This window comes from Corvus hawaiiensis, chromosome 6 (genome assembly GCF_020740725.1).
Source record: "Corvus hawaiiensis isolate bCorHaw1 chromosome 6, bCorHaw1.pri.cur, whole genome shotgun sequence".
In the NCBI taxonomy this organism is placed as follows: Eukaryota; Metazoa; Chordata; class Aves; order Passeriformes; family Corvidae; genus Corvus; species Corvus hawaiiensis.
In genome coordinates this window covers 63,890,812-63,916,253 of record NC_063218.1, presented here as the reverse complement: position 1 = coordinate 63,916,253, position 25,442 = coordinate 63,890,812, and the positions used below count along the sequence as shown (strand labels likewise).

Below are 25,442 nucleotides of genomic sequence, written 5' to 3'. Positions count from 1 at the left end.
ATCCTGGAAAAGGTCTTCGGAGATACTGATTCTATCTAGAACCACAACTTGTCCGAGTTTGTTATTAATTATCTAAATTACCCTGGGTTTCCTTGAATGCTGCTGTTGGGATTTTCAGTAGTGGCACCAGCCTTTTTAAATTTCCAGGATGATTATAAAAACACATCCATTTTATGGATGTGTGCAGCACACATCACTCTGTGCTGACACGTAAGATCTATATCATCCCCTGCTGCCATCGAAGATCTATCTCAGATGAAACTCTTCCTTTCTTCTTAATTAAGTTCATTTTTAGAATGATAGAGATGGGCTGGCTGCAGCCTGACAGGGAGGAGCTGTTTTGACAGTGTGCCCTCAGGTGTGGTTCTGGAGCTTTTTTTGATGGTCTTACCAGCTTGCTCTATCTGTGACCCTGTCAGTGAACAGATCCATGGAAATGGAATGGAAATACCAGCTTTTCTTGCTATGTTTACTCTGCTGTTAAAACCACAGCTTCCTCAAGCCCTCTTATTTCATTACTCTGGTTTTTTAGACCAATAATAACTTATTTATTGACACTACTGAGACAATTTTAAAAATTAATTTTATCATTTGTTCATTTTTATTGCTTTACTTTTTGTATTTCTTTCTCCTTTTCAATCCACTCTTCATGAGAAGTAACTGAATTGTTTTAAGCAGTTCTATAGCAGCTGATGTATTTCCTATTTAATTTATCAGCCCCTGAGCTCTTTGTGCGGGAAAGTGAGACCTGGATTCAGGTTAGCAAACAGGAATATTGGTGATTAAATGGAGTGGAGCAAACTGTGGAGAAGACCAGACTTTGAGCTGTTGTACAGCTACAAGCCAGAGCAAACACAGGCCCCATTTCCTGAATAATTATAATTAATTTAATGTACGAGGTGTTTAAAATTAGTCTGTTTAATCAAAGAAGGGTGAAATAACATAATTTAGTTTTCTGCTTTTTTTGATTTTTAGGAAGTATGATCGACGCTATATTTGTTCTAAGGAAGACAAGTTTAGGGCTTTAGACGAAATTCTAAAACCCTAGACCTGGGAAGCTTTAAAGGCTTAGCCAAACTCCTGAAGAATAAAGTTTGCTCCTGTGCAGTGGCTGTGGTACAAATTGCCTTTGTTTCACTGCAGGTATGAGATAAGCACCCAGCACCACGAGTAGGATGTGCTGCCATGGACAACTTTATAAATTACCACCCATTGCAGGATGTCTGTCTTGTTGTCCTTTTATTTTCGTTTCGAACTTAGAAGACAATGTGAACCTTGACAAGTTCATACAGAGCCCTTAAGAACTACTGCTCTTCAATTCTTTTATCAATTCTTTTTTTGTCTCCTTCTCAGTTCAGGTGATAACCCAATTTATTGAAACACTACTTGGTAGAAATGGTAATTTCTTATTGCCTCTGTGCATGACCTGTGAGTGTCATCCTTCGCACAGGAGGGTGGGGAATATTTAAATGAGCGACTGAAAGGTTTCCTGAGCTCAGTAAAATTCCTGAGGGAATGGAGAGTGTAGAAAGCCCTCTACAGTCACAAGGAGAGTGGGTAAAAAAGCTGCATTACCTGGCATATGTTATTTGGTCTGAATCCAGGCCATCTTGTATCTGTTTCCATTTCCAGCCCATGAAGGAACAAATCCCAAGTGACGCTACCTATAAGTGAAATTAGTCTGGTTCTTCAGGAGCTGTTGTCAAGAAAATCTCTTTTTGCTTAATATTCTGACAGCGATGGTGTTATGTGCTTAAAATTGCTCTTTTCCACAGACACTGAGAACAGTTCTGTCAGCCAGTTGTTTTAAGGAATGCTTTCATCATTTTGTTATCAACACATGGTGGTTGTTCCACTCTTTTGTTTTACCCTGTACTTACGTGCTCCCTCTGGGTTATGTTTAAAGTCAAAATGCTCAGATTCATACATTTTATTAGATTCTGAGGCTGAGATGGGTTTGGGTCTGCTGAAGACTTCTCTGAGATGCTTTCTGCCCAACTATTTTGCTTCTCCACTGCAATAAATAGCATTTACTGATTTGTCCCTCCCCTGTTTTTTGAGGTTTAAAAAATTATATTGGACTTTCCATGCAAAATGTTTTTGGGTAAGTGGCAGTTTGGTATAGCAACAGCTGAAGCTGTAGCTACTTTTTGGTGTTCTTTTCCCACATTGCTTTTTGTACTTTTGTATGCTTTCTTTACTTTTTAAATTATTTGTTGCTTTTCAGGATAAAGAATCTTTTCCTTTAGTGCTTTTCCTTCTCAGATAAAACACTTTGTTTACTTTGTGCAGTTTTTCCCTTTCGAAAGTAGGAACCCAGTTGTCACAACTGCAGCTTCAGTCCCATTTTTGCTTGGGATGCCTCCATTCTCACTTGTTTCCAGTCTGTGCTGCCTCATAGATACTCCAGGTTTTCTTTTGCAACTTTTCCCAAATATTCTTCTGTATCCCACTTTGTGTCTGATTGATCCTTGCTGCTTTCTGTTTATAGTTTCTCTTCCTTGTTTTATGTTCAGTTTGATAAGAGAAGCATTGTGCTGCTGGTGTCTGTTCACATGCCCTTGATCTGGGCAGGTGGTCTGATGACAGCCTGGCCAGACTGGTTTTTCTGACCTGTCCCCTCATGAATTCTGTGTTTCCTGAGTGCATTCTGACGAAGGAGAGCAGTGTTTCAGCAGAGAATCAAGCTGAACACTGAGCACAAACCAAAATGAGTGACTTGCTCCCTTTTCTTTCCTTATGCCAAACTCTCATTTGTGTTTCCCCCCTTTTGGCTGCCACATCTTTAATATCAACATCTCCTATTGAAAGGAATAACTCATATTTTGATATCCTGGCAATCACATTTTGGAGGCAGCTGTACAAACAATGTTTTGTCGTGTCCTTCAGTCACAGCACATTTCTGTGTGATTGACAGCTGAGCAGAAAGATGTGTTGGCTGATAGATTTTAAGCAGATAAATGTTATCCCTCAGAAATTCTGTATCCTGAACATTATTGCCACTGAATAAATATCTTCCCTTCAGCTGGGGAAGTTGTATTTTTCCCTGGCTTCCCATCCTTCCCTTCACTCAGTGACTTGCTCTCACCAGCGTGCAGGAATGCAAGATAATAATTGACCGTGTCTCCTGTGATCCGAGGAGCTTTCACATCCCAAACACAGGCCTTGCATCTCAGCAGCCAGTGCTGACGTGCTGTCTTACTGCTACACTTGCATTTTGAGGGGCTTGGTGTGGTTTTGACAGTGACTTTGAGCCACTCAGGGCTGGTTTTTTGGCTGTTCTTTGAAAGAACTGTTGTGGTTTTTCCAGTGAATGTATCTGTCAGTGCAAAACATCTTTGTTTCATGTGTTTCTGTAGTTCTTTGTCACTAAACTATCCCTGTTATTTAAATTTTTTTTTCTTGTCGTTGAAGATTCAAAAAAGTTGTCCATTTTTTTTGACTCTGCTGCTGCTTCCTTTCCTTGTGGTCACCACGCCATGTGTGCCTAATGAATTGTTCCTTATTTCATAACTGGAGCAGCCTGTGTGTAGGTCCTGCTGTGATTCAGCTGATGTTTCCTCAGGGTACGGAGTGTGGCAGTAAGTAATGATTTGTCTGCAGGATAGAGGGGGTGGCTGTGGTGCTCCCTGCCTGGAGGGCTGCCAGGAGGACACAGAAGCAGCACAGTGGAGTTCTTCCAGGGACAGGCTGATGGAAAATGCACCTTATGCAGCATCTCAGTGCTCCTTTTTATCCTCTTGGTCAGCACCTGCCTCTGAGAGAGTGGTAACAGCTCCACTTCTATCCTGCCTGGCTTCATGGAAAGCATAAATAATCACTTTTCTCACTAGTTTCACTTTGCTCAGTCTGAAACATTTTGGTAGCAAAAAATTATCCAGTTATCGATTTACTTTTTATGTGACTGATCATTCTAAATTGCTAATGGGATCAGCATTTTTTACAATAAGGCCGTTTTTGTTTCTTACGAATTGGTAGAAGAGCTGGAGCTCTCACTAAATTAGTTTGTGAAATATTTGCATGCCATCAAGAACAGAGAGAACACAGGAACAGACTGAACAAAATTGAACATGTTGGATTCTCCAGGTGCATTAAAAGCCAGCAGATTTAATTAAACTGGGATCAGAAGTAACTGCTTTGTATTTTTAAAATCAAAACAGTGTCATGCAAGTCCAAAATTAGTTTGTTTCAGGTAAGAAAGACTTTCCTTGGAGATAAAAAATACATGTAATTTCAAAATTATCTTCCCATTTGAGTAACACTTCTTGTAATCTTTCAGGATGTGTGGATAATGTGTGGGAAATGTTAGAAGTTAAGCTCATTACACACCTCGTAGCTGACAGTTTTGCTGAAAAGTGTTGATGTTTGAGTCTGAATCTTGTATTGAAGTTGGAATCCATGTAGGAGTCACAGGGCAAGCGAGGTTCAGAAGGAACACAGGGATTTCAAGCAGGTTGCCCTTGCTGCTGCTAATACTGTAACTACTGGGATGTTTGGGGAGGAAAATACTTGTTATAATCTACTTTGTGTCCCTTCAACATATAAACCCCCCCAAAACTTTTCACAAAACATCTTGAAATATAAAATAAGTAAGGGAAATGAAAGCTGCTTCCTAGCCAGCCTTTCTTGTGACAAAGTCTGACAGCTTATTTTATACTGAAGACTCTAAAGGATTAAAGCAGAAGCAGCGTGGTGTGTTCAGGATGCACATCAGAGCCACCAAATTGCTTTCTAGGTATTGCCATCTGCTGGTGCCTTGCAACCAGTGACTGCAGTGTAGGCAAAATCCCTAAATTCCTCAAATCCCTGAATTCCAGCTTGGTAAGAAGCGGAGAACTGGGAAGGTTTGTCAAAGTTTTCAGGTCATTTGCTTCCCGTTGTATCATTCCTCCCATAAACTTACCCTGAGATAAATGTGGCTAAAAGAGAAGTAGAATTCTTGCCTGAATACCATTTTTTTGGGTAAAATTCTTGTGGATCTAACAAGTATTAGAGCAGCCAAGAATCAAGTGGGTAGTTAAACATCTTGTAACATCCCTTTTACCTGGCTTTTGGAACAGGTTTTCCATGAAGGTGCTCTCTCTCTGAAGAAGGATGTGTGTGTTCCCTGATGTTTGTGGAAGGAGTTGAAATGTCCTGTGTTTCCACAGTGCTTGTGCATTAGATATTACCACTACACATCTGAAACAGAATTCTTGTTGAGCGATGTTTTGTCATGGAATTTGTAGATTTGCTGTGTATATTCCTAATTATTAGTGGCATTTGTAAATTTTAGAATGTAAGATGCTCTTTAAATGTTTCGTTTGCTAATCAGGTTTCTTAAAATAATTTCTCTTGGCAGAAATGCATTAGATTTAACCCAGAAGCTTCAGTGTGGGTTGCAAAACAGCGGATTTTGTGCACTTTGAACCAGAGTTTGAAAGATGTGCTGAATTATGGACTGTTCCAGCCTGCAAGCAATGGAAGAGATGGGAAGTTTTTGGATGAGGAGCGACTTCTGAGGGAATACCCGCAGCCAGTAAATAAAGGAGTTCCTTCACTCGAGGTATTTTTAGATCTAACATCTGACGCATTTCTGTTCTGATACAAACTGTACAGAAAGCTGTATTTGAGGTGTCTGCATGCACCTGCATTGCATTTGGGATATGGTTATCAGCAAGCCTGAGCTTGAGCCCTTGCTCACAGAAGTGCTGTCATTCCCTGCTTGTGGAGCTGGTCCATCCCCAAAAGGTTGCAAAGAGTCAGCCCTTCTGAGACAGTGGATTTTGGAGTTTTCCTCTGCTGAGGACACAGGACATGTATCTAATTCTGTGATTTAATACAGAAATGTGAGGTTCTAGGTGAAGCTGTTGGACCCATGATTAGGTTTGCAACAGTGGTGTAGCAGTTGCTGGATAACCAGCCTGTGCTTTCTCCCAAAGAGATCTTTCTGTCTCAGTGAAGCCTTTTTTAACCCCCATCCTAGTTCCCTCTGTGCCATCCTTCAGAGTGCACAGATTGCCTCCGTCTGTCTCCTGGGAAAGCAGTAAGGGAGGAGAGGTTGTGTACTGGGATTTCCTCCCTCTCTGTTGCTTCTGCAGAGGCCCCACAGCTGGGGATAAGCTGGGCAGGACTTTTATGGCACTGGACAAACTTGGAGCAGAGCCAAATCACACAATATAGCAGCAAACTGGGGCATGAAACTGGCATTGAATTAATTTTGGTATTGCCTGTATGGTGGCACATCAACCATTAATAATGTGCACTTGGTAGACTTCACTGTAACACAAATCCAAGAGAAAAGAACCAGGGTCCTGACAAAGCTTCAGGTTTTCCCTTTTCTAGGAGATTATTTCAGAGTTTCAGTCACTGATGTCCATATTACAGCTGTAAAGAAATTAAACAGCCACTGTATTTTGTTTCTGTCATTTTTTGTGAGTGTTGACTGCAGCAATTGAGGTGTTAAAAGTGATCTTGTGAAAAGCTGGTGTTAAAGCCTCATTCAGCGCAGTCCCTCGTCCAACAGACAGGCTGCATTCCTGGAATTCTGCATGGGACTGTGAGATAATGGTAAATTGTAGCTGTGGAAACCCCCATGATTTTTGCTACAGGTCTTCCTACTGCACCCAAGCTGCTCAGGATAAAATGTGAGTGAGTTTCAGCCAAAAAAGAGGCAGTCCTCAGAACCTCATTCACAAAACCAATATTAGGAGAACTTTCCCATGTGGAAGTTCCTCCTACTTTGACTAAGGGATTTTCAGGTATCCTTTTTTTTGTTTTCATGTTTCAGAAATGCTAAGCCGCAATTTTGAAATATATATTTTTTTATTTAACGTACCTTCCCAGCTCTTTCCGCCTGAGACTATAAATGAAAGTGCACAGAAATCCTTGGGGAAAAGCTCTTTTCAGTGTAATTCTTGCTTATTTCTCCAGATTCTAGAGGCTGATCTCATTTCCCACACACCTCCACTGATTTCAGTGTATTCGCACAAGATAAGAATTTTGCTTAAATGATGTAAAAGTATATGAAATACTGAGCCTATTTCTAAAATTTTAAAAAATTTTGCCTAAATCCAGATCACCATGGATGATACTTCCTGGTAAGGTCAGAAAATTGTATTATGAGGTTTAAGTTTTCAAGTTTTAAAATTTCTTCTTCTTCTTCTCCCTCAGTTTCGCTACAAAAAAAGAGTGTACAAACAGTTCAACCTCGATGAAAAGCAGCTGGCCAAGCTTCACACCAAGGTATCGAGTTAGCAATTACCTCCAGTGGGTGTTGACGTCAGTTGACAGAAAGCTTCATTTTTAGTCAAAATGTTATTTTGGAAATCAGAGGATGATTCATTTGTCGCTCTTTGTTTCAGGCCAATTTGAGAAAATTTATGGATCATGTCCACCATCTCTCTGTGGAAAAAATGACCAAGATGTTGGACCGAGGACTGGACCCAAACTATCATGACTTAGAAAGCGGAGGTCAGAACAATAAAACTAAGCAGCATAAAAGTGTACCTTGAGTTAGTTAAACTTAAATTCATTAGCAGGATGAATCTCACACATTCCTTCACAACCCTGGGCTAATGGAATCTGAAGGGTTTTGCTGTCCAAAGGAGATAACTGATCATTTACGATTTTCACTGAACAGTATTTTTAATATTATTTTCTAAATTAACTTAACTTTATTTTATAATTTTTCTCACCTTTTTCAAGTACATCCTATTCTCTTCCTTAGAAACACCCCTAACTTTGGCAGCTCAGCTTGACAATACAGTAGAAGTGATAAAAGCCCTGAAAAATGGAGGAGCACATTTAGATTTCAGAGCCAAAGACGGAATGACAGCTCTGCACAAAGCAGCCAGAGCCAAGAACCAAGTAGCCCTCAAGGTAAGTGCTTTCAGGAGCAAATTATATATTATCTTATTTAAAAAATGCAGAAAGGACACTGTTTCCAGTTAATTAATGTATTGTTCTCCATGGATCCTTTAAGATGTTCTAGTACTTTCGTGTGGCTTTCGAATCTTAGCATTTGCTTTCAATAAAGGGCCTTTTAATTTCCGATTTATCTTTTTCTGGTAGGAAGAAAAGTGGTGAAATTTAAGCTTATTCAGTGATACACTGAGATCTGTCCGAGGAAATAGGAATAGCATTATGGTCACTTACCTCTTTGAAAGCAGCTTCCAGTGGCATGGATTGCACATTTCACCTTAACACAGTCTCTTCTGTTTTCTTTTGTATCTTAACAGCTGTTCTTAAATCACACTGATGGTCTAGATTAAGTCTTAGGTTTATGGCTTTGCTTATTCCCTTTTGACAGATACTCAAATTGCATGACATTTTTGATAAAGCACCTTGGAACTGAAGAGGTGAATGCATTGCAAAGGCGATGCAGCATTTTCAGAGCTGACATTTCTGAACCTAGTGAGAGGATGGAAACTGGACATTGCCACTGCTTCTTTCTGTGCTATCCCCATAGATTCCCTTAGATCCTAGCTCTTCCAAGGTTATTTCTTTCTTAGTCTGTGCCGTGGCCCACTCTTATCAGCTGATAAATAAGTGAGCAAAAAATGTTATGTCAAGTATCAACCTTGCAAATACTTTTTCAGGTCTTTTTTCATGTAAAGACCCTTTCTAGGTGGAAGTCCCTCCAAATCTATTTTTCACAGTCTGTGATTGCTTTCAGACCCTTTTAGAGCTGGGAGCATCTCCCAACTACAAGGACAGCTGTGGCCTGACCCCGCTGTACCACACGGCCGTGGTGGGAGGGGACCCTTTCTGCTGTGAGCTCTTACTCCATGAACATGCTACAGTCAGCTGCAAGGATGAAAATGGATGGCAAGAAATCCATCAGGTAGGAAAGATTTGCTTTTATGAGGAGATGTGCCATGGTTGTTCTAGGGTTAAATGCTGTTTTGAAGACCCTGCACATTCAAGTATGAAATTTCTTCCTTTTTCTATTTGCTTTTACTACTTCCTTTTACTTATTCACTTTGTTTCCATCTGTGGTGACTCAGAAGTAGAAAACTGTTCCAGTGGTGTTCTGTAACTTTGAAATCCTCTGGTTACTGTGGATTTTGCTGGAGAAATTGCACTGCTTGTATTTATGTTGTGGACTGTTGGAAGTTTAGCATCCTGTTTGGGGCACTTCAGTAGGAAAATGTTGCTCATTCTTTTTGTTAGATGCCAGTGTCAGTGTCCTTGGTAATGCTTCTTGTGTGTTTGTCAGGGTGCTTTCCCCTTTGTCTCTGCTGAACTTTACAGGAAGATTTGGGCTCAGGATCCTGCTGCTGGGATCAATCAGCCTCTCATTGTCCTCTCCAGAAACGCCTGAATATTATCCAGCAGTTGTGTAAAAATGCTTTATTAATTTCCCTTTGCATAGTTATAAACTCAGTAATACACAAAGTTTAGCAATTCTAACAGTCCCAATGTCATGGCAGCTACTTTGTCATTTCTCTGGACGGATGAGTTTGGATAGTTACAAAAATTGGAACTGCTCAGTTCATTTATGAGATAATTAAAGATACAAGTAATCAACCTTACAGGCCTGCCTAGGTCATCTTGGCTCACTTTATTTTCTGTGCACTAAATTCTTTAGTACACAGATTTTTTCTTCTTTTCTTCGAAAGAAATGGGAGGTAGCTTTGGCACCCAGGTTTGCGCAGGAATCTGAGCTTTTTCCCTAAGTGTGGCCAGGTCGAGGTTGTTTGGATCCATCTCTAGAGTAGGGGAAAAGAAAGGAATTATTTGTTACCATATTTTCTGAAGATGTGAAGGAAATGGATTGTCTAGATCAAAGTATTACCCCATCTGGACTCCCTGAAAATACAGAGAAAATGTCCCTCTTTTTAAACCCCAGCCTCATACACATAAGGTTATTATTTCTCATAATGAAATAGAGCTTTCCAACCCCCGTGTTGGTTGTAATCCTAAATAAATCAATGTTTACATTGGGATTAGGAGCAATCTGTTTTGACTAATCAATAATTCAAGCATTCCTCAGTGAATTAAGAAGGATGGGGATTTAATTTGGGCACTGAGCATCCACTTAATTTTTCTCTTCCGAATTGTAGATCCAAGCCAGGTGTGTCAGTCCGTACCTCCCACTTAATTCAGGAGTAATGAGGTACCTCAGACAGACTGAATGGATTTTTATACCTGTATCTCTTACCTTAAATTCTGATTGTTATAGGAATGATGCTGATCTGAGATAACACAAATTTAAAAACATTAGAAATTGGGAGATGCTTGGTCAGTGAGCCACAGAGAAGAAGGAAGTCAAGTAAAAGAGGCTGAGGACTAGAATTGCTGTGCTTTTTCTCAAGCTTATTTGCTAATCAGGAAAGTCTCTAATTTCTATGAATCTTATTCATAGAGGCTTATTTCCAAAAATCTAGGGTCTAACCTTTTATTTGTGTGACAGATAAAGTAACTCTTGAAGATTTCTCCCTCTTTTGGAGCAGTGCCCTGTGTATGCTGTGTGTCTGCTTGACATCACAGAACCAAGAAGATTTACTTGGATTTTGGCCAGATTTTCCTTCTAAGACATGTAACCAGTTTGGGAAAAAGCTCTGGCAGTCTGATCAGTGCCATCTGGTGGGCAGTGTTCCGGAGAGTAGCAGGACAAAAAACTTGTCACATTTGAGACATGAACATCAGTGGATAAAAAGCTCCAAAGGCAGTATTTTCTTGATCCCTTAAGCTGCCGTTCCCCAAACAAGCAGATAGTTAAACTCAAGCACAGGATTGCTGTACCTGCAGTGCCCACATGGGAGCTGGTGAAGGAATGCACATCTGGGTGTTTGTGCTCCCATCAGAGAACCAGGCGTGGTTCTAAAAATTAGACCCTCGGTAGAAACAGCACCTCCTCCGCTAAAAATCTTTCCCTGGAGCTCTTGCCTAGGTTGTGTAATAACCAAAATATTGATGCATCCCTGCCCAGGCTTGCAGGTACGGACACGTCCAACACCTGGAGCACCTCCTGTTCTACGGCGCCGACATGTGTGCGCAGAACGCCTCGGGGAACACGGCCCTGCACATCTGTGCCCTCTACAACCAGGTGAGAGCCCCTGCCAGCGAGCCCTGCTGGCCCCCTGCAGGGACAGAAATGTCCCCAGCAGGAGCTGAGAGCTCACAGAACCACGGGATGCAAGGGAACTTGAAGATCTTCCAGTTGCAATCCCCTTCCGCTACACCACACTGCTCCAATCCCCGTCCAGCCTAGCCTTGAACATTCCGGGGATGGGCCATCCACAACTTCCCCAGGGCCTCACCACCCTCTCAGGGAGGAATTTTTTCCCACTATCTGCTCTAAATCTGCTCTCTTTCAATTTGAAGCCTTTCCCCTTCATCCTGTCCCTACATTATTTTATATGCAATGAAGTGCTTCGGGTTTTAAAAAGTGGTCTTATAACTGGAAAGAAGATAATAAAAACTATTTTACTGGTGGTTCATTCACTGATTACAAATAAGGCTGCTCATTGTAGGTAGCAAGGGTATGGGTATTAATTAGAAAATAAAGCATTATGCTCTACCAGCTTTTTTTGGGTTTGATTCATATCTAAATATGTTTCCTGTACAGCATTTATTGCTGTTATTCTATAATTTAATTTAGAATTAAATAAGAAAGAGTTGTAAAATACTGTGGAAATATCTCTTTACAGAAGATACTGGATTCTTTGCTGTTTACAACTTGTGTAGTCATTTCCAAGTAATAGAACCTTTTGATTTGATAGCATTTTATACTCTCTTTGCAGGGATGGGATGGGGAGGGAATGAGTTTTACAACTATATTAAAATTCAGTACATAAAATATTACAGTGAATTTGGAAAGCATGAGATGTGACTGTAAACAGTGAAACATCTGTTAAAGCATCTGCTTCTTAATTAACTACCATCTTAATTTTTTTCTAAAGTCTCGTCATGATTCCTCAATTAAGTCTAAAATACCCCCTCAGCTTTTTAAAAAAGAAAAAAAAAAGAATTTTGGGGATAATCTGGCATTTTTCAAGACCATACACTTTTAGCAAAGGTTATGCAGCATGAGGTGGGAATTAGAATAATCCTGTAGAATGACAGTGTGTTTCACGTAGAGCTGTGTTTTCCTGACTTCAGCGGACGAAGTTATTCTGTAGGAGACTTAGAGACTCTAATTGAAACTGCAGCTACAAATTTGCAAATATTTACACAGCCTCTAAGCTTGGCTTTGTGATGGAACTTTACCATCCTCTGCCTGCACTGTCGTCCTTCTTTTTTCCTTCATCCGGTGCATGTGGAAATACAAGGCTTTCCTCGGGGTGCTGTGAACTTTAACCTGTGCTGATTTTTGCCAGTGGTTTTTTAATGGGAAGTTGTGCTTGGTTCCTGTGGGAGGAACGGTGCTGCCTTTTCCAGCTGGAGAGGATGGGAAGGACGGCAGCATCCTTGTTACCTCCAGGTTCCTGTAGATGGAGTCGTTACCCATTTGATCTTCCCTTCCAGTCTTCCCTGGGGAATTTTCTTGGGTTACTTTCTGAAGTTGGCAAGTTTGTTCTCCTGGCTGTCAGCGAAGTCCTGATCTGAACAAGCTCTTGGTTTTGGAAGTTATTCCATGGCCATGCAGTAACTCTGCCTTTTGCTGGGATGAAATGTGCCGTCTTTCACTGGGAGGAGTGGATCTGAGATGAAAGCTGTTGTAGTATTAAAATTGAATATAATCTGACAGATGGGGAGGAAACAAAAAGGAGTGAGGGTGAAGTTAAGAGTGCTTCTGTTTGTTTTGAAAAAAGAAAATCAATAAACAAACAAATGCAGTACTTAATCCAAATAAATTCCCTTGGATTTCTTTTTTATGTAGAACAACTCTTTGACAGCTTTTGGCAAAACTTTTCTAATCCAAACCATTTAGCTAATAAATCCCTTTGTTACACTGCAGACAGCTCAGTTAAATTTGTAGAGAGTTTTTAAATGTATAGTTCTTTTGGTGTTGTAATGTTGGATGATTTATTCTGATAACCCAGTGAATGATCACCCAATAAATACAGTATATTTTTCAATATAATTGTTTATATCCTCAAGTTCTTGATTAAAATTGGACACTGATCAGTTGTTTAGGGATAGAGAGAACACACCTAAGGTGCAGATTGCAGTGCAAGCAAATGAGACTATTTCAGTTAACTCTAGATCATTAAAAATTATAATCTAAGACATAATTGTCTTGATCCATTCTGGTTTTTTCAGTTGAGGAAAAGGTAGGATAACCTCCTTCCCAGATACACTTAGGGCGGCCCTGTGATGGGGAGACTTCATGGGACCAAGAATCCACTGTGGTAAATTAGAAAACACAATGATAGAAATGATTTTCAATCATAATTTCTGCAAATTAACCTGTGACTCAGAGTCTAGTAAATAAGCTTTGTTTCTGGCACTGAAATACCTAAATTATGCAATTTGTCTTCTCTGACTGTAAATTTACTGTTCAAAGTGAAAGGTAGCACATCCAAATACCTCATTAGGTACAACTCTGTAGCACAACATGTCAAGACAACCCAGAAAGCACAACAAAATTAATATTTCTGTTGAGGAAATATAAAACCCTTTTAAAATGTGAATTGGTTTGCACGAGACCCTAAGATGAATATTAAAAGATGGCAGGTAGGAAACAGAGTCTGTACAGAAATCATCAAAAATTCTGGGAATCCACTCAGAACCTCTGAGAATTTGTACCAGACTGTGGTCAGTCATATTTAACAACCATGGAGAGCAGTGATTCAAGCAATGCACTGTATTGGCCAAAGTAAATTGTTTTTAAGGGATTTCCTTTGCAGATTTTCTCAGTTTGGAGGGTCTGAAGACCAATTTTCCTTCTTGTGCTGTAACCATTAGCATTTTCTAGGGGAAAAGAGAGACAATAAGTCTGGTCAGTGCAATGTGTACAGACAGATCAAAAATTTTGTGTGTATTAAAACAAAAATCATACATTTAATATTGAGGATAGGCTGGAAAAAAAACCAACCCAACAAAGTAAGTGGTAAAAGTGCCTTGTTTAATTTTTAGCAGGAGGAAAGGATGTAATTCATCCCAGTACTGTGAACAGTACTGCTTTTCCTGCAAAATAGGGAAAACTCCTATAGGGGAGTTAAATTTCTGCAAAATCTGATTTGTCAAGTATGGAACTTTGTCAGTTTAAAAATTTAATAAGGTATTTATTTCTTGCATTCCTGCATGGTTTTTCTTACACTTGCCTATAGTTTCTCATACACTGCAAAGCACCTGAAGCCCTGTCATTTTTAAAATGCTACTTTAACAATTTAAATTCTCAGATCATTTATTTTGTTTATTTTTTAGTCGTGAAAATATAGACCAAACACCTCATAACTCTTGGCAGTCACAGTCTCTTTAGTGCCTGAGGATCCTTATGAACAAGTTTCCTTTTCCATCGTTTTCAGGAGAGCTGTGCAAGGGTGCTGCTGTTCCGGGGAGCCAACAAGGAGATAAAGAATTACAACAGCCAGTCTCCATTTCAGGTAAAAAGGAAATACCTCTTCGCCCTGAAATATTGGGAAGAAAATCTCACATGAACTTGGTTTTGGGAAGAAGTCACACTGTACATGGCTGAGCACAGGTGTGGAGTGAGTGAAAACTTTGGCTTTTAGCTAATTCATTAAGTGAGGACACCCTGGAATAATTAGGAATGAGAGGAAAACACCCTCTTAGCTGGTCGGGTGACACTGTTAATGAGTTTGAGAATTCCATGAGCTGTTGGTGGCAAAAGATGAAATCCTTGGTGTTCTGCAGTCAGATGTACCTTGCTCTGTGCTGATCTCCAGTCCCATGTAAAACAGATCCAAGATCCATGTAAGAGTGATCCGAGGATTGTCTGGGCACTTTGGTTTGCTTGGCCTCTCTTGATTTAGCCAAAAAGAAGCTCTTCCTTCCTTGGATGTGAGGCCAAAGAGCTGGGCTAAGTTTTAGGGATGACTTAATGCGCTGCCAGACTTTGAGGTTGAAACTGTCATCTGTTATCTCCAAAAGAAAATGGAAATCTTTCTTTGGAGTAGTCAAAGGTTTGTCCCCATTTTCTGATATGGAAGCACTTTCAGTAAGCTTAATTAAAAATCCAAATGGAAGAGAATTGTTTGTCCGAAGGGTTGTCGGGTATGGCTGACAACCTCAAGCCCTTATTTCTGAAGCAGGCTTAATTAGCCTGGATGTCAGAGAAACATTCCTGATGCAAAGTGACATGTGAGAAATAGGGATGGAAACTGTAATATTTAAAAAACAAACCAAACCAAACCAGAAGAATTTTTTCAAGTTACAAAAATCAGTGCTTCTGGAAGAATGATGGCACAGTGCCATTAAAAGGACCTGCCCTGTGGTGAAACAGAAGGGAGCTGTTCTCCCAAACCAAGGAGTTTTTCAACTAAAAGAAATCCTGATTTATCTTTCCTTGGTGTGTCTTCCCCATTACCGCCTTGACCCACTTTGGATAATGCTGGCAGAGGATTCAAGGAAGAATGCTTTGACAAGTGAAACAGTTGGAACTTTAGCTGTATCCCTGTGGGTCTCTGAGTTAACTCCTCCAAGTTTACGTGTAGTTACAGGGCTTTCAAAAAAACCTCAGCCAAATATTTCGGTATCAGTTTAATTCCCTCCATATTTTGAAGGTTTTCTGGGCCTGAGGTTGTGCGTCTGAAGAGCTTAAGAGTTCTGCTTGCAAATCCCAGCCAGATCATTGTTTACTTTTGGGACCATTTTCCCCAAATTGGAGAAACGGTGCATTAATAATTTAATTTTAGGCACCATTTTCAGACTGCTAATAATTTGCCATCTAAATACATGCTAAGCACCAGTTCACTAAGGTCTGGCTAATACTTATGTCTGCACCTCAGAATTATGAAGTGATCAAAAAATGGAGCTAGAGAAAACCCTAATTATGGGAGGGATGTGTTCCAGGGTAATCTCTTGATTAGATTATTTTGTTACTTGACGCCTTTGAGGTTAACTTTCCTTTTTGGTTTAGGATTTTAGGGAGAGAGGGTAAATGTCCCACAGAAGAGTTTTGCATTTGTCTTCTTCTTCGTGCTGACTGCTCCAACATTCTTGTTCTTGCTCTTAGAACAGAAAAAGGTGTAGGGAATGTCGGAAAAGTTCCATTTTATACGAGTGGAGTGAGTAGAGGAAACCCCGGCGCCAGCACTGCAATAAAGCAGCCTTAGAATTAGTTCTTTGCCATCTGTCTGTTGCTGACCCAGTCGCTCAAACACCACAAGTGGAGCTGTTATAAAATTATGCAGAATCCCCTTGAGTTAATAGGATTTTGCATACTAAAAATGTTTGCTCATGTAATCAGCAGGCGGGAACATCGAGGCATCTCATATGTACGTAACGAGAGTGGTTGTAGCTGCAGCATCTATTCCTTTGGGTCACCTCCATTACGTCCCTTTCGCAGCAACCTAAAAGGATGATTCTTTGGAGTTGCTGCTCACAAAATTGATGATATGAAAGCTGTGCTATTCTGTAAAAACAACAGGATCCAGACGTGGAGAAATTTGTGTGCTGCTTTCAAGGCCTGCCAAGGCTTTGTTTTCCTTCGATGAAAGCGAGCGGCAGAGTTTGTATCAGGCATCGGTGTCCAATGAATGTGGTGCAGTTTTGCCATCAGAAGAATAAATGTGCACTTGCTCACTCCTTACCAAATCACAGTGCTTCTTAAAGCAAGCATGGATATACCAGATTCCAGGAAGGAAAACTAATCTGGGCTGAGTTCTGTGCCACTTAATTCAGGGATACCACGTCGTGGACACCTGGGGTCGGGGTGTCCTTTTTGCCTTTTCAGTGTCCAGCAGGGGTAGTGTTGGAATGGCATTGCCAGGTGTTGAGGACATTGAGGACATAAAAAAGCTTGGCTGTATTTCCCAGTTAAGCACCTAACCCTGTATTAGCTGCCTTTGCAGGGAGATGTGTTTCATCCTGACCCATTCCTGGGGTGCATCGAGTCAGCAATCAGTGTTGGGTACAGCTGATGTCACCCACTGCTCAAAGTCTGCAGAACGCGGGGTCAGCAGAAATTTTCCTGTATTTTATTTTTAGCAGTTTGAGGTGAGATGAAACCTGTGCCACATCATTATATTATATTGCCAGTTCTGCTTATTGATCTCTTACCCGGCCCCTCTTGGCTGGGCCATCGAAGTACCTTATGTGCTATTTTATTAGTTTTTATTTCAGAAGTAAAACCTCCAGAAATATCCTTTCAGAAGAGCCATGGTATCCCATCACCATCCGCAGCTACTTGGTTTTCCACACATTTCTTCTGCTTCTAGGTTAACATAAAATAATTCATTGCCTATCTAGCAAATATTAATCCAATAGTTTAGAAATCTGAGTTTTGCAGTGTTTACAAGCTGTTGAAATGAAGTGTAAGTTAAAATGAACATACACCTTGTTTATCTTGTCTCTCCTTTCTCTTTTAATGATCAGCAGCTCCATATGAATAATTCAAATGAGCAATAAAGCACTATAGTGCTAATAATTAGTGTTTTTAGAACAAATATGTTTGAATGCACGGAACAACTATTCTGAGGTGGCACTTAGTGCCACCTTTTAACAGCAGAGTTGTACCTGAGAATGGTTTGTGTCTCAGGTGTCCCTTATGATTGGCCTTTGCTGTCCCAAAGCAGCCTGGATAATCAACATGCCTGCATCCTATGGATTGCAGGAGGAGCAGCAATCTTCCAGGTCCACTGCAGGTGGAATTGCTCCTTTCAGTGTGTTGGCCCTGCCTCTATTTCCAATTGCTCACATTCCTTTTTGCCAGATTTGAATCATTTGAACTGAAATTTTCCATGCCCGGCGTCCCTGTTGTTCAGAAAAACAAAATGATTCAGCTCTTTTGGAGTCTGGCTGAGGGAAAACATGTGTTGTTTTGCTCACACTGAAAAGCTCTGCTGACCCACCCCTCCTTGTCCCCTCTCCCCCGTTGTGTTATGTTGTGGTGTTTAGTTTTATTTTCTTTTATTGCCCTGTGTGCTGATCTCCACATTAATAATCTGGCAGTGGGAACTGGTTTCCAGACTGACTCAAATACAGGGGCTCCAAAACCAGGAGTAGGAACTAAACCCATGGATTTGGAAGCTGAGCTGGCTGGGGGGGACACAGACAGATACAACTGGGCATATCCAGCACCTCACTAGAAAGGCTTCCCAAAGCCCCAGTTCAGATTTAGGTTATTGGAATTTTTAATTTCCTTCTTTTGGATGAAATTTACAGGCAAAGGACAAGAAGTTCTTCTCAGGTATTTTTTTTTTTTGTCTCTGACTTTTTTTTTGTTTGAAAGGATGTGAAAGCTAATTTTAAACCCAAAATCTCTATCGGGTGCCTCAAAAAGGCATCTTCACAAATATAAAATAATGCCTTCTGTCATGATGTTAGAATATGGAACCATTGTGTTAATGGAGCATATGAATTACAGAAAGACTTTGCTTTATCCATGTATTTATTTCCATCCTAATTCCTTTCCTGTAGCACCTGTGTGAAGAATGAATCACTGAATATTGGGTATTGTTGGCAAAAAATACAGCTATGAGCTCATGATGCATTCTGCCTTTAGTCAGGCTTTAAGCTTTTTCCAGCTTTTCTCCTGATTTCAGTCAAATAATGGAACTTACTCATACTTTTTTAAAGAAAAAATCTCTACAAGTGACCATTCCAGAACAAACTATGGATTTTTCCTTTAAAAATCAAAAATGTACATGGGTCTGTATATATGTAGGCACACTCAACACAATTTCTTAAAAAGACATGATTAAAATAATAATTAAAAGGAAGGGGAATAACTAAAAGAGGGGAAATTGATATTGGGGGAAGTGGTGGCAAATGAAATATTCCTGAGAATATTAAGAGATACAGGAGCAAAAAAATACATATGGATACAGAATGGAGTTAAATCAATTCCTCCTGACTCAGGGATGGTTTTCTTACTGCTGGCTGGTCCGTCCTGACCTTCATTTTAACCCTGTCATTTTTCAGAAAAGCAGCCAAATGGAGGTAATGCAGTAAAGCATAAAAGAATTAAATTATATGATTACCTTTTATTGAGAAAGGCAAAATATTGCCACGCTTGGAGAGGCTAAAAATACTTAACTGCAGGATGTGTCTTCTTTTTTTTTTTTCCCAAAAGCAAACTTATGGAGGAGTCTCCATGTGACCATCTGTTGTGTTGTGTTCCGTGTAAATGATCCAAGACCCCTTTTTTCCCCTATTCCCCATTCTCTCCCTGCTCAGACAGGGGTGTCCAGCTGACATGCCTCAGGTATTCCCACAGGCAGTCCAATTTGTCTGGGAAAAGTGGACTCTCTGAGGTAGTTAGGAGCTAACCTGTTTCGTTTTCCACCAGAAAAAGAGCTCAGAAGTTATAAAAGGGAACAAATTAGGCAAAGTAAATTGTAAGGGTCACCAACAGCTCTTGCCTCAAAGTAAGAAAGGCTTATGTGTGATTCAGACACAAGCAGTTGTCGTGGGTGAAGTTACAAGAGGCAGCAGGGATCTGTGTAATCCTAATTTAAGCCATGTTGTTTTGAGATGTTAACAGCATTCAGTTTGTCTGTGAGATAAAATAACCTGTGAGTGGGACTGGCGGGTACTTCAGGCCTGCAGGAATGGATTAATGATTGGAGTTACGATGGTTGGCTGCTGTGGTGGCAGCATCTCTTGCTTTTGCATTTCTAAACAGGCTACTCAGCATTATCTTCTGTCAATATCCAAGTTCTTGCTCCTTATAAAAATGTAGGATCTGTGCCTGTAGGACAGACTTAGCATCATCTTCCACTGCCATTTGGAGGGAGCCTTCCTGGCATGCAGTTGGCAATCCCATCTCCATCAGAGTATGTTATTGGCATTGACTATTGCTAGACTGCTGTTTCCAAAGGTTTTATTGTAGTTAACCCACAGAGTCTGGAATGGAGCCACCAAATGTATTAGGTAAAATAATCACGGTGTCTTATTCACCCGATGCATTTTATCCTAAGGGCTTTCCAAAAGATTTCCAGCCATTTGGTTTAGCAGTTGAAGCAACACTATATTATTAAGTGTTCGCAAAACTGAATCCCCGAAAGTTTCTGCTGTGAAATAGTGGGAAGTGTCTGTCTGCTGTGAGTAGGAAGACACTTTTTCTCAAAGTGTTTTGGGAAGAAGCTGCTAATGTGGTGGGTTTTGGCTTTTCCATGAGGTAAGGCTGCCTGGAGAGGTGAAAGCTTTCACCCTACGGCAGCACAGACCCATAAACCCTTGAGCTGAATTCTCTGCACAGCCCAGCATTTCCTGTGGTGCCCAGGAAAACAAAACCTAGCAAATAGCACACGTTCTCAGCCTTTTTCTAGGAGAGTTCAGCTGGAGAAGATCGCATTTCATGGCTTTTTGATTTAGCATATTATTGGAGGGGACGAAGAAAATTAAGTCAACTTTGTTGCTGGCTGTGTCTTATCTGATTCATCTGATGCTGCAACCTGGCTTTATCTGCTTTTAGTAAATACTCCTTTGGAACCGCTGCTCACCCATGTAGCAGTAATAAGGATTATGTAATAACTGGCTTTTGATGGCTCTTTCCAGCCTGAGCTAGATTTTCCTGAGGAATGAGTCTGTAATTGTAACTCTGTGTGTATCACACTTGGCTTTTTCTGCTTCGTTTTAATTATTAAAACACGAGTGTGTAGAAAAACGCATCTTGCTTGAGCATAACTCGCTGGGTGGCATTTCAGCAGAGAAGCAAGAAGATGGAAGGTTTTTTCCTCTACTTTTAAAATAGATAGAAACATAAAATTTCCCAATAGATGCAGTGACCATGGAGGAGGCTCAATACAGCCTGTACACAGTAGGATAACTTCAAATCTGAGTTACGTCTCCTCGCAAGAAACGGGAGGAAATAAAAGAACGTCGTGAAGCAGCGAAGTTGTGCCTGGGATGGATTTGTCTGCATGTTCCTTTTTAGGCTTCCTGACATGTTTCCTTGTAACTCTGCTCCACTTGCTGGTGTATTCAGTTCAACACTTCCTGTCAAGCTGGTTCTTGCATAACAACGACTCCTTTTGTCCTAGGAGTTAAGTTTGCATTTCAAAGCCGAGGGATTGAGATGATTTAGAAGTGATTTGCTCCCATGTTGTGAGGAAAGGACTTACATTTTTTATCTTGGCGTCCACGCAGGCTTAGGTTAATCTGGAGGTATTCAGTCATGGCTAATTCATGAATAGGAGTGGTTAAATTTTAAGAACGCAGTTGTGTGTGTTCGTGAAAGGACAGTGGAGAATAAAACACAGGTTCTGCCTTTTAAATCTTAGTAAGGAAGACTGGAAAATGAACAGAGGTGTCTGCAGGCATTTTAGGTTTTGTCCAGTCCTGCTAAGACCGCGCTGCAGGACCTAAAAGACACGGAAAAGAGGTTATTCAGAATGATTGCCTTCCCCTAATTCTGACTGGAATTCGCGCAGCCCTGGCACAGCTTCATGGCTACTGAGTGTATTCCAGAAGACCCATGGGGGCTGTAAAATCTCTTGCAAGCAAACCCAGCATTTTAGCAAGGAAAATGTGCCAGCACTGTTATGCTTGCAGTGTACTTTTTTTGATAAAGTCCAGCTGTATTTGGCTGCACGTTGTTGTGTGTTTGCTTGTTTTTGAAATATTAATTGCTGAAAAGTATTTAGGGTAAAATCCCAGTTCCTTTGAAGTGGATGAAATCCTGTGGATTTCACTGGGGTGGAAGTGTGTTCCTCACACTTGAGACAGTTCCAAAGCCATACTATCAGCTCTTCCTATATAATGTATTCTGCTGAATATGATTACTTTTAATTAACATTTCCTGTTCCTGTTTAATTAATATTTTTAGTACAGCACTATTCTTTCAAGCTGTACAGAATTGCACGCTGCATTGCCACGAACAACCTGGGTTATGCAGAGTCTTTGCTGCTAAGCGTTAATTTGCTGCAGCTGAAAAGAAGATGCTGTATTTTCTGAGGGCAACTTGGTAAGAGTTTTGGGAGGCAACAGCAGTGCTTGGGAGGCTGTGGTTGTAAATTCTCTTCCAGAGTGTGGGATATTGTCGCATTTCCTACAGCAGAAGTCCCTTTGTCTTCGCCCAGCTGGCACATTGACCTTGTCCCACCTGTCTGTGGGACGCTTCCCATGAGCCTGAGGCTTCCAAGGGTGTGTAAAACCCTTGGATCTCAGAGCTTGAAAACCTAGTCTTTGATTACTATTAAAAATAGCCTGAGTAGCAGTGTGAGGTGGTCCTCACCAGGGAAGCCTGGGATTGCTCGGAGGGTTACGTAAGCGGAGCTGCCGATTGGAAAAGCGGGAATACTTTGCCCTCAGTACTGAGGCGAAGCGCTCGTGGCGAGCCTTTGTTTAAACAGTGCTGAAACGATCCAGGGAATGCTGAGGAGCCTCAAAGAAATATTGGCCCTCTCCCCATAATTTATATTTTCAGATGCTAAAACTAGTTGTTGAGCAAATGTAAGGTGCCTATTTTAGGATGCTACATGTCAATATCTGACTACAGATGGCTCCGTGAATCATAGTTGGAAGAAGGGAAATGTTAGACACTAAGATATTGTTGCTAAGAGATTTTAGTACACAGTATGCTAACATGTGCTGGCAAATTTGGGAACAGTAGCAGCAGCATGCTCTTGGAAAAAAAAAATCAGTGGTGAAGAAACTGTCTTCAAAGGACTATTTAAAGGATAGTAGCATTATTGTGCTTTGTTGTATCGAGACCTGACGAAGATGAAATTGGCTTTCAAGCAGATAATAGACAGAAAACATCCAAAAGGTAAAGCTAATCCTGCTCTCCAATGAAATAGAAAGTGGATATTGGAAACAAAAAGAAAAAATTTACTCTGGGGTTTAAATGAATCAAGTGCCAAGATGAAAGGTGGTGGTTGCTGATATTTTGCCATCTACTGGACATCAGATATATTAATATACACAGTTAGTTCCTTTCAAAATGCATAATATTGAGCTTGTATTACATTATATAATTAAAAATGTTAAGAGTTCTCTCTGGGAAAGAAGCATGCAGGAAAATGCTGAGTATGATTTTTTTACTTGTATGTCTTCATAACATTCCTATAAAGTAATTTAGGAAAATTGTCAGCATTTTATTGTCCTGGTAGAGAACGTGGGTTATTTCTGCAATTAATATAAACCTTTACTGGCTATTATTTAAAGACAATAAATTCAATTTTACTGCTTTTCTTTATTCTATCTTACCTTATTTCAGTGAGTTTTGCCAAAACTTGAAAATGATATACCTGAAAGAAAACTCCAAATGGATAAAATTAGCTTTATTTTATAAAATAAAACCTGTCAGTTCTGATATATTTTCAACAAAAACATGATTGCTTTTTTAAATGTACAAAATATTGCACAACTATAAACTTCTTAAAGTAGTGATTTGCTTCTGACATATTTCTAATTAGATGTATTACGTCTCAACTTCAGCACTGATTATTTTTTAACGAACTTTTGGAGTGTAAATGTGTGTCTCCACAATGCCAGCATATGTATCTCCTTGAGGTCATGTTTTATGTCATCCATATTCTATGTATTCAGCAGCGCTGGTAGATAAAGACAGGGAATTAGTGATATTAATAGAATATTAATCAAGCATTTGGTTTTATTTTTTAATGAGGTGAACTAAGAAGCTTCCGCTACATTTATTTTGCAGTGTCGTAGCCTCAAAGTCAAAAATCAACTGCAATCCGTGCAACTACAAAACCTGGGGTGAAACTTTGCCCTTTGATTTTTGTAAAGTGAAACAGGGAATTCATGATTGTCCAGCAGTTCTGTGCTAGATTATATGGCTGTGGTAATTGTGCAGGATTTTCCAGCTGGTTCAGAGAAAGACCCATTTGGAATTCTGTTGGAAAACACCTGAGGTCTGTGTTGTGCTTTGAGCTCAGAGCAATGTTTGCCACATCGTCTGGTTTTGCTCAGGCATTACAGGAGAATGCATTTCCTAAGGAAGCCAAGTTCCAGGTATGTTCTGGTGCTCTTTGCATCAACAAAGTCCCTGCAAGTGCGAGCTCACTGGAATTGCGTAAGGAACCAACAGTGGGTGATCGATACATTTCCATCCCACACCTATGGAAAAGAAATTCGGAACACAGACTGCTTCCTGCTTTTCCAAACTGAACTCCATCTGTCCCACCGAGGAGAGTTATAAAATCCACATGCTACATGAGAGCAGCTAATGCAGATCCATTTAGGATGGGATTTGTTTGAGTCTGCTGAGCGTGCTGGGTGATTTTGTGTCACCATTTATCAGGGATGGAGCCTCCTGCTGCCATGTCCTACACGGGCACACATGGGAACAGGGTCTTGGCACTTAACAGCCTAAATTTAACTTCCTGATGTCCTTGTGGATGACTGCTGTGGGCTTGATGGTGTGCTGGGACTAAATCTGAAGTGGCTTTAGACGCCAAGTACCTCTTTGTTTTATAGGGAGAGCCGTTCTTTCCAGAGGACACAGTAGAAAATAAATACGTCGAAGTTTAGCTGTGTTACATTTTCATTGCCCCACAGTAAACACCATTAGATTTTTGTATCAAATTAAAGAGGTGTCAATCTCCAAAAGCTGTGGTTATTGGAATGTGGTTGCATATTTTTAATACTAAACAAACACATCCTAATTATGATACGTGGAAGAGCGTTTCTGGAAATCTTTTAATTAAGGAAGTGATCCCAACTCTTCCTTCTAAATTCCCTTGTGTTAATTTCTCATGTGCCTCAGCTGATAGTGAATCCTGTTGTGTGATGGCTGTGACTGCTTGAGTGGGGTTTTTTCATTGTTAAAATAATATAGTCCTCGGTGGAATGAGAAATAATTAATGATTTTGTGAGTCAGTGGTTTAAGTGGAAGGCAGTTTCTGGAGTCCGATGGTTACAGTCTCATTCACAGGGTTGTGTGACCTCTTTCTTGTAGTTCCCACTGAAGATGGGAACCTCTACGGAAGATTTACCTCAGAGTGTCCTGTCTGTCCACCTGCATTTGCACTGACGTAATTCACACTTTGTGCTGGGCTGGCGTTACCTCCTTTAATGTAGAGCACCACACCTGAATTTACTGCCAGTCCAAGCTTTCTGGAAAAGCCATCGTTCAGCGAGCACTGCTGGCTGGCAGAGACAAGGGAAAGGTGAAACGTCAGCCCTGAAGGAAAGAATAATGAAATGCACTTTCCTCAGGAAAGGGAAATTGTCTGGAAGAGAAGGGCAGGGGGAGAAAAAGCGGGTGGGGAGTGGTGACGTTTTATGTGCTCACTATGAATGGCAGCTACAGCCCTGCAGCTCCTCTGCTCCCTCCAAAGGCTCTGCATCTCAAAGCTTTGGGTCTCTCAAATGTAAGCATGTGCAGCAGAAATGCAGAAGCCTGGACTGAGTGGAACATAAATGGACTGAGGGGCTCTCTTCAGTCCCACACAGAAAGTTTGTCAAAGTTCATTGCC

At 40.5% G+C, this 25,442-nt stretch overlaps 1 protein-coding gene across 8 annotated transcripts in view; it reads left to right on the top strand.

Annotated features, from left to right (window-relative positions):
• The window catches only part of SHANK2 (SH3 and multiple ankyrin repeat domains 2), a 279,072-nt gene that overhangs the window by 32,472 nt on the left and 221,158 nt on the right, over positions 1–25,442 (top strand). For all 8 annotated transcript variants that reach the window (XM_048308457.1, XM_048308455.1, XM_048308456.1 and 5 more), the window contains 7 exons: positions 5,342–5,545; positions 7,153–7,224; positions 7,344–7,452; positions 7,709–7,860; positions 8,657–8,824; positions 10,916–11,032; positions 14,400–14,477. In XM_048308457.1, the coding sequence (XP_048164414.1) occupies positions 5,342–5,545; positions 7,153–7,224; positions 7,344–7,452; positions 7,709–7,860; positions 8,657–8,824; positions 10,916–11,032; positions 14,400–14,477 (900 nt within the window). The remainder of the gene's footprint in view (positions 1–5,341; positions 5,546–7,152; positions 7,225–7,343; positions 7,453–7,708; positions 7,861–8,656; positions 8,825–10,915; positions 11,033–14,399; positions 14,478–25,442) is intronic.